The 13,648-nt window shown below is 47.5% G+C and overlaps 1 protein-coding gene across 4 annotated transcripts in view; it reads right to left on the minus strand.

Annotated features, from left to right (window-relative positions):
- Bach2 (BTB domain and CNC homolog 2) overlaps positions 1-13,648 on the minus strand; it is a 338,351-nt gene that overhangs the window by 14,020 nt on the left and 310,683 nt on the right. For all 4 annotated transcript variants that reach the window (XR_004388066.1, XM_032904907.1, XM_032904914.1 and 1 more), the window contains exon 5: positions 4,060-5,649. Coding sequence is in view for 3 of the 4 variants with exons in the window: in XM_032904907.1 (XP_032760798.1) it covers positions 4,060-5,649 (1,590 nt within the window). In the remaining variant the exon portion in view is untranslated. The remainder of the gene's footprint in view (positions 1-4,059; positions 5,650-13,648) is intronic.

Consider the following 13,648-nt stretch of genomic DNA (forward strand, 5'->3'; position numbering starts at 1 on the left):
TCATTTAACACGGTGATAGATTTTACAGAAGGTAAGATATGCTAACACTTTTCTTCTGGTCCAACGTTTTGGCTTCTTACAGAAGCTGCAGGGAAGCTGCATCACTTTGCCGACAGCTGCTTCAGAGAGGGTCCCTGAGCTGTCTGTCTCTCCTGGTTTACATGGAAGAAAACACCTAAACCCCACCCAAGAGCACTACGGGCAAAATCCCAGATAGATGTGTTTTTTTTTTTTTTCCTTTTAAAACGGATCAGTTCAAGAAAACAAGTTAAAACTCATGGGAATTCAGTGTACTTTTGGGGCAGACCGTCTACCTAGGCCAAGTAACTCCTGAAGCAAGTCACTCACTCCCAGAGGGGCCATTGTGCTGAGGGTGTGGGTGGTTCTGGGAAAATGAATCCCCTTACTGGGGATTGGGGTGAGGTTGTGGGAGCGGGAACACACACACACACACACACACACACACACACACACACACACACACACACTGGAATTTTCATTCTAATAGGATAAATCTTATGGTATGGAAATCATATTTCATTTAAAATTTTGTTATTTATTTTTTTATGTGTATAGTTGTTTTGCCTACTTGCTTGTCTGGTCTGTGTACCATGTATATACAGTGTTCTGCAGAGGCTATCATCCTCTTGTCTAACACACGCTCACAAGAAGGGTGGAGTGTGACTCACGAAATGCCATCGAGTTTTGGCAAATGTGTCTCTTACTGCTTGTGAAGGAAAACAGGTTTGCTTTGAAAAGGAAAGATTAAAAATTAAATGCAAGGGTATTTTAAGGAGAGATTAGTCCTGTTCGTGGCTGTTTCACGGACTGAACAAATCCTCACCCTGCATCATAGCCTTCCGTTCTAAGGTGGAGATTGACAGAGCCCAGTCAGGAAAAACAAAACGACAAACAGATGTGCTCGTGTGGACGGCACTGGATATCTGAAACTGACAGTTCCTAAGGAACATAAGTTCTTGGGCTAAGTGTGGGGCATCTGTACTTCCTCTTGCAGTCCTTGGTAAGTAAGATCAGTTGTGGCAGGAGCATGACTCAGTGGCTAGCATTTGGCATGAGGCACACTTAAGGACAGTTAGTGACAAAAAGCAAACCTCACGAAGGCTGTGGGAAGGGAGAACCCAAGAGGAGAGAACACGTGCCTATTCTTGCTTTTAGGAAGCCTTGCTCCTAAAGGTTGGTGACAAGGCCACCTTGTCTTGGGCATCGATAGCAACCCGATCCTGAACTGAAGACTCAAACAGGAACAGATCCCGCTCGGATTTACTTCATGATTTCTATTTCTTAAATTAAACCCTTTTCAGGGGGTTTTTCTGTCTCTCTATTTCTGCCAGGCAGTTAACAGGAAAGCAGGGACCAGGCGGACTAGCAAAGAAGAGGAAGTGAACCCAGGGTGTGTCTGCCGCTAGCTCGAGGCAGCTCTGGCATCCATTTTCAGTGTCTGAAGTTAAAGCTCATGTGCGTCCGTTCTGCCCACCGGCTTGTGGGTGCTGAGTACATCCCGCTCAGCTCTGTGGCTACCTCACCTCACCTCACCTCATCTCTGCCATCTGGTAGAGTTAATCTTTGCTGAGTAAGAGGCTGATATCTGAAGAGCAGATCAGGATTGAGCACGCTGGCCTCATGGGCAGGCAGCCACCTCCCTTCCTCTCCTCCCTCTCTCTCCTCCCCTCAGTTCATTATTTTAATAGATTTCCAGGGCCAGGTCCTGGTAGGCTGGCACCATTATCATGGAGTCATATTCCCAACCTGTGCTTCTCTTTCCTGTGTTCGTTAGACACAGGGGCCCAGTGGGGTTTGCTCACTTCTGCTCCTGAGATGGGTATGAGACACAGTCTCAGTCTTTAGCTGGTTCTTCGTCAATTACCAGCAAAGACACTGCAGTGGGTACCAGGTCATGACCTAGACATACTCAGGTTTGTCTAGGGAACATTCAAATTACTAGCGAACCAGGGACCTCTGGGACTCCCATTCCTCTTTCTCATAGTCATGTGAGTCTTGCTTCTGCTGTAGCCAGTGCTGTCCCCACTTCCACTCCCAGAAAGAGTGAGTCACAGATGAAGCCTTTCTATGCCTTTGATCTACAAAGCACGATGCTTTCGGGCTGGACAAAGAAACACGCCCTGAGACGGTTAGCTGTGTGTGCCCACAAGGTGCTTCTGAATGGATCCCATGTCTGAGATGGATGATGAGCGTTCTGTCATCTGCGCTGTGACAGACACGGGCTCACCCTGGAGTCTTCGGTTGACAAGAAGTACTTATAAGGCGCAGGAGAAGCACCTGTTTGTGAGGACCAACTCAGTTCCGATTCACCAACTTGAGAGGGCTTCCTCACTTCCCTTGGCATCGAAGGGATAAAGAGCAAGCACTAGGGCATCCTTCCACAGTAGGTGGAAGAGAAGGGTGTGGCGCAGGGATGGAAAGGGGAGGAGACTAAGAGTATCTGAACCTTACGCACTGCATTCAGCCGGCCTCTGCTCATCAAGCACTGGAATCCAGGTTAGCTATCGAGGGCTTTCTAAGGCTGAAGCGGTCAATTTTTGAATCACACTGTAGCATCCTCCCAAGGAAGAGTCAGACCATTTATGGTCCCCTTTAAACTTGACTCCCGTGCTGCTGGTCTTACGTCAGCTGGATGCGCAAACTAGAGCCCTCTGGAAGGATGGAATCTTAGTTGAGAAAATGCCTCCATCAGATCTGGCTGGAAGGTATTCTCCTAATTAGTTGTTGATGGAGGAGGGCCCAGCCCATTGTGGGTGGTGCCACCCCCAGGATGCTAGTCCTTGGTTCTAAAAGAAAGCTCGGGCTGAGCAAACCTCGAGGAGGGGCAAGCACTGCCTCATGGCGTCTGCATCGGCTCCTGCCTCCGGGTTCCTGCCTTGTTTGAGTTCCTGTCCTGACTTCCTTTGATGATGAACGGAAACATGGAAGTGTAAGCCAAATAAACTCCTCCCTCCTCAAATTGCCTTTTGGTCATAGTGTTTAGTCACAGCAGTCGAAACCCTAACTATGACAACACATAGGAATGGTCTGAGAGTGATGTTTGGGTGTGGGACTGTGAAAGGCAGCCTGGTTCCTGGTTGGGCTAAGGCTAGAAACCCCGGACAGTAGGCGTTTTGCCCGATTCCTGGGGAACTAGGCCCCTGTCACTAGCCACAGCCCTCCATAGATTTGTGGCCATCAGTCATGTAAGGGCAATGCCCCAAACCCCTACACTGGTAGAGGACATGACCTATGGTCATGTAGGCTCTAGACTGATCTCCATTTTAATGAGGTACCTAAAGGCCTTAAAGGGCTTAGCCAATGAGCTTTTCTTCCCAGACACTCTTCCCTGCAAAAGGTATTTAATCTCAGGCCCACCCTGAGAAATGGTGTATGGTTTTACTCATCCACTTTCCACCATGACCATAAACGCCTTGAAGCCATGGACTGCCTCCTTTCATCTGGATCCACCATGGAGAGCCACAGAGAAGGCCTTCGCCTACAGAGCCGCTGGCTAATCTTCGTGCGGCTAACCTTCTGTAGAAGGCTTCTCTGCGCTCCCAGCCATGGCAACCAAGTCAAGCTCAAGCCAAGTTCAAGCCCATCAGAATCCAGCCAAGGACTCTCCCCCTAAGGGACCAGCCAGAGCTTCCCCTCTTTTCCTCCTCACCCAGGCCAGATCCAGCCCGTGGCCCCCACTCGGTTCTCAGCTCTTCCACAGCATCCAGCGGTGCCTGGGTGTCTGAGAGCCTGAGAACCGGACAGCCCCGGCCTCGATATAGGCTGGGACCGAAACAGCTCCGGCTGTCCCCCACGCCTCAGACTATACTTTCACACCCTGGAGTGATGTCCCGGGGCTTCCCACAGCCCAACAGCCCAACACTCGCTCGGCGACGGTAAGCCGGTCAAACTTCCGGCATCCTGCCTCCCCGAGCGGCCGAGCGCTGTGGCGGAGCAGACGCGGGACCAATAACTCTAGAGTTGGGGAGAGGAAAAATTCAGGTAAAGGACTGAGATGGTAAGTAGGTCATAACGCTTGAACTTATGTGGATTCCCTACCTCCTGGCCCCTGTCCTGCACAGGACACGACTCACTGTCTGCTTCCGAGAATGATCCAGACTCGTCACTGGAATTGGTTCCGTAAGACTGCTCACATTTAATTTGGGGTCGGACTTGGTTGTACATTCCATCTCCCATCAGGCCTGGTTCCTGATGTTCCGTGGCAAGGAATCTGGCTCCCTGGGAACAGGGTGAAGAGGAAAACTCGCAGAGAGGGAGGCTGCAGGGGGAGCCCCCACTCCCATCCTCTGCGTAGGAATAGGAGGAGCAGGAGCTGGAGGTCCTGGTTCTGGTCTCTAGTGGAGGTGAGCGAGGACAGACTTTGATTGGCACCGGGCAGCTGGTGTTGGGCCGTATCCTTCCTGGCAAGTGGTCAGCCATCAGTCCGCCGTGGGAGTAGGCCTGGGAGCTGGGGAGGGACTGGCCAGCTCCCACCCATAGACTTTTTGGCACCGGCTCGGAAAGGTCTTTGTCCAAACTGCTCACCGAAGAATATGAATGCACCGGAGTGTTCGGTTGGTCACACGTGCTTGCGGAGAAGATGACGCTCCTGCGGTCCAGCTCTCCCTCCTGTTTACAAAGAGTCTCCGGCCCGGGCCCCCTGAGTGGCGACCCCATTGCGAAGTTGGACACATCCTTCTGGCCCACGTGGGGCTGTCCGTAGTTCCCTGCCAAAGGGGTGTAATCAGTTTTAAGGTCACCCTGAGAGATCCCCTTGTTGAAAGGGCATGCTGAACTCCTGACAAAGTGTTGCTGAGATGTACTGGGTAGGCCAGTCGACTCCACGCCTTTTGCTATACTGAACAGAGACCGCAGGCAGGAAGGTGAGGACACACTCCTGGATCTGTCCAGGCTGGTGGCTCCAGTAGGGGTACCGGGAGGAGGGGCAGGGCTCGGTTGTTTCCGGTCCATCTCGACATCTCCTGGTCTGTCTTTGATGTCAGTTTCATCTCCTGACAGGCAGAGCGTGATGCTCTCCTCCTCGGTCTCCTCGTTGGGTGGCTCACTTTTAATCTGTCCCACGGAGAGCCCCGGTTTGAGGCTATTGCCAGGACTCTCTTCACTGAATGTGCCTGCAAACCCTGAGGTACCGTGTGAGGCTGCGCTGTAGACATTCTTGGTACACGCGAGCTGGTACTTCTTATATCGAGGGTACTGGGTCAGTGCACCCTTTTCTGAGTTTTCCTTGGTGTCTGTGGGTACCTCAGACTCAGGGAGCAAGGCTTCTTCTTTCTCTGCTACTGGGATGGCAGTGGCCTCGAAGCTGATGGGGTCTGGGAGCATCTGGTCTGTGGCGCAAGCCATTCTGGCTGTCTCTGAGTCCATTGTCTCTTCCTCCTCCTCCTCTTCTCCTGCAGAGTTCCCATGGTCCTCCTGGGGGCGCTGGCACGCACTGTCCTTCCGGCATACGAACAGGCCATCCTCCCTGTTCAGGAGCTGGGTCTGCAGGAAGCTGAAGCAGGAGTCCTCCAGATTATGCATGCGCAGGAACTCGGCACAGCGGATGACCTCGCGGATGTTCTCTCTGCTGAGTAACAGCTTGGCAGTGTAGGCAAACTGTAGCAGCGGCCCAAAGCCCCTGGCCGTGACCTGCAAAACAAACAGGGGAGTTGCCAACATTACCATCAGCACTGCTATTGTCCCGAATTTCTCAACCAAAGCCAGATAACCAGACAGTGCTCGTGCCCTAGAATAAAAAGTGCAAAGGAGCAGTTAATCTCATACTGGGTCAGCAAGGTCTCTGCTTCCAATAATGAGTGGCGGCCTCGTGCCGGCCACCTCCGTACCTCACGGCACCGGCAGCATTGAGAATCACCAAGGTCAAGTGGCGAGGTGAGATGACAAAGGGTTCATTGTTTACACTAATGAAATACCCTGGCAAAAATGCCAGGAACAATGGGAAGCCTATTAGTTTCTGTCCCCGTCCGTCCTGTCGAGAGCCATTCTACACAAGAGGGGGCGCTGTAGCTCTTCTTGAAGCTCTCTCACACCAAAGACAGCACTATCGTTTTCTTGTCAACCACAGAAATGACAGGAAGGCCCTGTCAAGAAACTCAGCGTCTGTGGGGCTTTTCTATATACTGTTAAGGAACATTGAAAAAAAAAAACAAAAAAAAAACCCCTCTCTTTTGCTCACCCTTTACAGCTTCCATTTGGGATTGTCTACTTCTGGTTATTTATTTATTTTTTTTCCAGACAAGGTCTCACTATGTAGCCTGGCTGTCCTGACAGTCACTCTGTAGACCAGACCGTCCTCAAACGCAACAGAGATCTGCCTACCTCTATCCCCCAAGTGCTGGATTAAAGGCATGCGCCACTGTGCCTGGCCCCACTTGGGATTTTTAATCAGCACGTCGCACCTGATCTTATGATCTTATGACGAGTGTTAACAAGAAATTAACCCTCGGTTCCAAAGGATGAGGGGTGAGAGTGAGATCTACACAATCTTCTGTCATTTCAATAGTTGTAGCCTCCAAGTAGCAAAGGACAGAGGTGTTCCTTCCCTAATTGTTAGCAGCAGCTTTGCCATGGAGATGTCTAAGACCTTCTGTGGCTCAGCCTACTGTCTCGCTGCTTCTCCAGGGTGTTTTAAGGACTGAAAATGTACTTACACACAGCTTCCACATACCTGTGTACACAGGCACACACGAGGCAGTGACTGGACAATTGAAAGTATCTTGCCTGTGACTAACTTACCTTCTTCATTTTTTTTTTTTTTTTTAAGATAGAAATTTCTAAACTGTGGGACTCAGGGTAGGCTCCCTTACCCTGCATACACTATTCGATTTCCTGTAGATTCTTCTGAACACTGCTGCTGATCCCAGGGGAAAAGGGAGACAGATCTACAAATCATGGGAACACATCAAACAAGGGTAGCAGTCCCGGGGGCTAGCTGCAGCTACAGTGGGAGTGATCAAAAGAGGGAGGGAGTAGGAGGGAGATGGAAAGCTGATTGGCTGACTTCTGCATGTCTTAAACTTCCTGCAGTACAGGGGGCCCAAGCTCATTAAAAGTCGCACAAGATTCAACATGCGGTATCCTCGAAACTCTTGTAGCCAGAGAGCAAAGGTCCTGGATTCTCCACTGAATGGCGTCTTACATGTTGATATTGTGGGAGTACTTGATAAAAATGCAACTAAAAATAATCTGTTAGATAATGAGTTCAGAGGAATTCAGCCATCAGCAACAAGCAGATTTGGAAGAAAGACAGAGGGAATCCCATGCGGAGGGAGGAATTGAATTAAAGGCAAGAAAGGGAGAAGTTAAATTGTTACTACTTTCGGATGACATGATTTTTAAAAATAGGTAACCCTGAAGAGTCCACCATTTATGATCACGAACTAAAACTAAAGTTATTAGATCCAAAAAATCAACATACAAAAAGAGAGCAGCACTTTTTTTTTTTTTTTTTTTTTTTTTTCGAGCTGGGGACCCGAACCCAGGGCCTAAACTTGCTTACCACTGAGCTAAATGCCCAACCTGGAGAGCAGCACTTCTATATACTAGCAGTGAATTGTCCTAAGTGGAAATTTAACCAATGAGGTTAAAAATCTCTACAGTGGAAAATGATAAAACACTGAAGAGAGAAGTTGGAGACAGAGACAAACAGAAGGACATTCTGTATATGCGGGCTAGAAGAATTAGCATTGGTAATACGTTCATATTGCCCAAGCAAATTAAATATAATCCGCCGATGCGTCCAATACTGAAACGTGAACATTATTTATGGAAGTCAAAAAATACCTTACAGTTTTGGTGACACATGCCTTACAGTTCTAGTTACCTGAAAAGCTGAGAGGGTTGTTTGAAATTAGACAGAGGTCAGCCTGGGCCACGTTCTTATATATTCTCTCCCCCGCCTCTCTCCAGGTGGGTGGTCTCACTATACAGCCCAGCCTGTCTTTTTAATTTTTCTGCTTCTACCTTCCAAATTCTAGAATTATATTGGTACATCACCACACATGGCCTGGTTCTGCCTCTTTTTTACGAAAGTCGTATTTTTATTAGTTCTTTGTGAATTCCATACGATGTACTTGGATCATATTCCCCTCCTCCACCAACTCCTCCCAGAGCAGTGGCTCTCAACCTTCCTGACACAGAGACCCTTTCATTCGATTCCTTACGCTGTGCTGAGCCCCATCCCTAAAATTGTTTCATTGTTACTTCATAACTGTAATTTTGCGGCTGCTATGGATTGCAATGTAAATATCTGATTTGCTGGGTATCTGATATGTGACCCCAAAAGGACTGTGACCCACATGTTGAGACTACTGTCCTAGGTCCTCCCCTACTAACTTCCCTCCTACTCAATTTCTTGTTTTCCTCTACTCCACTCTTAAAAGCAAACCTCACCCACCACCACCACCCACCACCACCACCACCACCACCACCACCACCACCACCACCAAAAAAATGTCCAATTTTTGTTGCTTTGACCTGCTAAGATGTATGGTTGACCTATTAGTGACCACTAAAGAAACCTGACTCTCCTTCTCTGAGTAGCCATCAAATACCAATAGCTCCCCAGGGACGGGTAGGACTTTGTGCTCCCCACTTCCCCCCATGCTTGGACTTTGTCTGATTTGGCCTTGCCCAGGTTTTGTTCATGCTGTTATAAATGTGCAATGTCTTCTTGTGTCTGGAAAACAGTTTCCTTGAAGTCATCCATCATCTGGGGGCTCTTACAGCCTTCCCACCCCATGTTCCATGAAGAGCCTTAACCCCTGGAAGGAGGGGCATGATACAGAAGTCCCATTTGGGGCTCAGAACTCTGAAGTCTCTTATTTTTTGGTATGTCGAGACCAGCTGTGTGTCTCTGTGTTAATCACCATCTGTTGCAAGAAGAAACTTCTCTGATGAGAGTTGAGAGATGCACTGACCTACAGGTATGGCAGTAAGATATTAGGGGTCACTTTAATATCATGTTCCCTTAGTGGACTCGTATTAGTAGGTTCTTCTCTATGGACCATGACATACCTAGCTAGAGGTTCTTGTTTTCATTAACAGTGACAGGTATGAGTTCCATCTCATGGGGTGGGTCTTAAGTACAATCAGAATGTGGTTGGTTACTCCCTTAACATCTGTGCCGCTATTGTACCAGTGGGCGTAGTTGCCAGGCAGGTCATCACTGAAGCTCTCGGGTCATCACTGAAGCTCTCAGGTCATTCCTGTGGCTCCCAGGGGTCAGTTATGTGAGACTGATGATGACCCTTCTCTTCCATTCGTGTACATATCACCTTTCAGTACTATGAAAGCTAGGCAGTATTGATCACTTCCATGCTCAGAACTCAAGCAGGTGGTGTCCCTAGCACTAGAGTCCTACCATCAAGTTCTGGTTGACAACAGATATTAATGTTTGCAAAGGTAACAACTCAAACATGGTGGCCCGCTCTTAGGGCTTGTATTTGCCACCCTGGGCTATCTAGTTGGAGTATTGTTTCCCTATGGCAGGGTGTTGTGGTTGTCAACTTGACACAAGGTAGAGTTACCTAGGAAAAGGGAACATCAATTAAAGAAATGCTTCCATTAATTCACCCCGTGGGCGGGTCTCAGAAGAATTTTCTTTCTTCTTTTTTTTTTTTTTTGGTTCTTTTTTTCGGAGCTGGGGACCGAACCCAGGGCCTTGCGCTTCCTAGGCAAGCGCTCTACCACTGAGCTAAATCCCCAACCCCAGAAGAATTTTCTTGATTGCTGTTCAGCATGCTGTGGGTGGTGCTACCCCTGGGAAGATGGTCGCTGATGGTATAAGAAAGCAAGCTGAACAAGCCTCTGAACACGGTCTCTGCTTTAGTTCCTGTCCTGATTTGCCCTCATGGCCGACTGTAAGTTATAAGGTTAAACATTTTTCCTTCTCAGGTTGCTTTTGGTCATTGTTGTTGTTGTTTTTTTAAATCACATCAATAGAAATTGAACTAGAACATTGGGTAACTATTTTAACGTTTAATGTGCTTATATTTTTATATTTTAAGGAGCTTCTACGGCAGTAGATAGCTTTTTCAAATCTGGCTATGCCTCTTAATTATTACTTTTCTTTTGGGATGTGTTGTGAGTGACTGTCCTCTATGCCAAGCAACTGCCATCTTGGGGGCATCCAGCTGTGTTCCCTTGCTTGTTGGTGGTTTACATCCCAGTGTAGCAAGGAGGTTCTTGCTGGAGTATCTAGCTACATTCAACTGCTGCCTCCCACCCGGTGATGCTGCATGTGGCTTGGGGGAGGGGTAGAGTATACACACATGCACACGCACACACACACACACACACACACACAACACAAACACACACAAAACACACACACTGAATATATTCAGTATTCAGAGATATGGAGTATATATAGAAAGAGTATATATATTCTCTATATCTCCATATTTGACTATATGTATATATATATATACTTATTATACATCACTCAGGAAAGACTAGATGGGGCTACAGGAAGCCCACTGAACTGCTGCGTAAGGTTTTTCAGGTACAGTTAGTTGGGGAAGGAGTCCTCACACCGCTGTAAGCAACCTCTCAGTTAGACTCTCTAGGGAAGCCGTAAGTAAACTCATTGGTTCTCCAGAGGGAACTTTAGGGGGATCATGTTTCAGTTGCTCATTAGGACTTTCGGAGGAAGACTACACATTGCTTTATGCCTCTCCCCGGGAGAGAATTCTAGCAACAGTACGGAACCACACAAGATCCGAAGAAATCAACAAGAAAAGTAACAAGGCAAGAAGCATTGTACTATACCCGCTTTACAAATATAACAGAAACAGCATTAACCCAAGCAGCATTGTCATGGAATAACATAGACCCCAGACCAGGAGAATGGAACAGAGACAGCTGATCTGACAAAGGTGCTAAGAGCACACAATGGGGAAAGAAATCACTTCTGTAAATACTACTGGGAAAACTGTATGACTTCACAGCACGAAAACAGCTCTCTCTCTCTCTCTCTCTCTCTCTCTCTCTCTCTCTCTCTCTCTCTCTCCAAATACAAATATCCACTCGAAGTGTGTGAAAAGACTTAAACGTGGGATCTCAAACTACAAAGAAATCATGGGAGTGTGCATGGAATTCCGTTATGCTAGTCTGGACTTTGATGGCTTTGGATATTGGATATATTGCTTCATATTTGGGGGTATGAAGAAACAAAAGCAAAACTGGACAAAGGGGCTTATATCAGAATAAAAACGGGTTCTACTGAGCAAATGAATTACAGAGTACCAAGAGATGTGGGGACATGTTTGCACGTTCTACATTTACTAAGGGCCTAATATAAAAAATAATGACAACGAGGCTATATAAAGCTGTGACTTAACCTCGGCACCCCAGAGGCAGGCAGATCTTTGTGAATCTGAGGCTGGCTTGGCCTACCTAAGGAGCTCTATGCTAGCCAGGGCTACATAGTGAGAGTCTGTTTCAAAAAATTATAAAAATAACAATCGGATTGCTGTTAAGGGTAAAACTTAGTATGTGTCGGAGAGGCTGCAGGGAAGAGGAGCCATTGAGAAGTCCCTGGAAAACTAAAAATGAAACCCTGCTGTTGGTGTATCACCAAAGGGAATAAATACAGTGTATCTGTATCCTTGTACTTCCTGCAGCACAGTTCTCAGTAGCCAACTCTCTATAATGGATAAAGAAAGTACAGGGCATGTACACAGTTGAACACAGTGTAGCATAAAAAGCAGGAAACCTGTTATTTACAACAACATAGAGGAGGGCCACACAGGAAATTCTGCAAAGTGAAATAAACCGGGCATGGCTGCATTTATTCACTCACATGCACAGTCTGTCGCAGATTTCAGAGGCACAGAAAAGAAAATGCGGATGGGGAGGCTAGAGGATAGAAGGCACTGGAGCACAGTGGTCACAGAACCCGTAACTGTTAAATAAAAAGTTCATTTGCGAGCCACTGACAACACGGAACCTTCCTGAAAGCGCATGTGTTCTTATCACAACTAGTGAGGTATTTGTTAGTTAAGCTTGGTTTATCCATCCCACAGTGTGGCCATACTTCAAAACAGTACTTCATGCATGAGACAGCCATACAAATTAAAATCACTAAGATGAACAGAGATCGTCTTATAAATTATAATCCAAGCCCAAGACAGAAAATTTCACAAGAGCCTACATCTAACTCTTCTTCCACATCCGGTTGAATCCTGCTTTGCCACACACAACTGTACTCCTCTTCTGCGTGCAAAGGCTTTGTCTAGGGAGTCACAGCCACTGCCTGTGAAGCATCTAACGGACCAGTTCTGTGCCGGTTTGTAAAGCAGCCATGATGGCTTCTACCTTGTACATAGGAAACTGATAGGCTCGGAGGTAAAGGAACTCCTCCAAGGTTGTACCATATACTGGGTAATCAGGCAGGATAACAACCCAGGACCCTTGCACTCAGAGCTGAGAGCTAAGGACAGGCACACCGTGACCTGAAGCTTAGAGGTGTAGAGGAGGAACGAAGAATGAAAAGTTAATTACTGTGTAAGAGAGTACGCAGGTCAACCACAGAAGTGCTATCTCGAGAGTCCGTGAACAGCTGTGAGCTGGGAAATCCAGACACACACACGAGGAGAGACTGCTGGTCTGCTGGTCCGCTGGTCCCTGGAACACGTGCACTGGGGAACCAGGATGTGGCTACTCTGTTTATGCTGTGGGTCCAGGTTTCATTCATACAATGTGCACATTTACAACTGCCCCTGGAGAAACCCCAGGCAATGGTAACAGGTCCAGATGAACACACACACACACACACACACACACACACACACACACACACACACACACACACAAGTGTCCATCACACATTTTGGATACTGGATTATCTACATACTGGATTAGCCTCCATGTCTCTAAAGATGCTTATCCAACCTGCCTATTCTGAGGAACCACTTAAATCCACTCATTGAATTGGATGGCAACTATCTAGGTAGCAAGGTGAAGCCATACATCATAAAGCTGTGATCACGTCTGCACTGGTATTTACTCCTTGTTCTTAAGGAGTAAGTCTGATGATGGGAAAAAATAAGGGAGTGAGACAGAGAATCACTCAGTACACCACTCACCCATAGAGCTGTAATTTAAAAAAGTAACGGTCATAGAGTGGACTGAAGTGCTTAGAGAGAGAAAACTAGATCCGTCCCACTGCTGTTAATAAGCTCTGTGCCGTCGCTGTGAAGGACGTGGACATGTCTAGGTTAAAGCCCACTGGCCCTTTAGGAGTGTCCTAAAGGCGTGATAAACAGTACCAAGTCAGTACAATGCTAGGAAGAACTTGGAAGAACAGCCCTGCCTTTGAATGCCGTACTCTGCATGGATGACTCTGAAGAGCACCTCTTCATCGGCCTTGACCACAGTGCTATGGGGCCCCTGGGACGCACAGCACATATGATGCAGATGCTACTAGATGACAGGTCAGGAGCAGATAGGGTTTTCTGTGTGGGACTGAGACCAGAAAGGGTGTAGGAACTAATATTTTCCTGCTTTCTGTATCCTGCTGGCTACTGACCTTAGCCAGTAACTGGTGCACATGAGGCAGTAGCACCAACCTGTAGGCATTAGCTCTGAACGTTGTATGACCAAGCCACCAAACTCACAGTGACGT

This window comes from Rattus rattus, chromosome 1 (assembly GCF_011064425.1).
Source record: "Rattus rattus isolate New Zealand chromosome 1, Rrattus_CSIRO_v1, whole genome shotgun sequence".
Taxonomy (NCBI): Eukaryota; Metazoa; Chordata; class Mammalia; order Rodentia; family Muridae; genus Rattus; species Rattus rattus.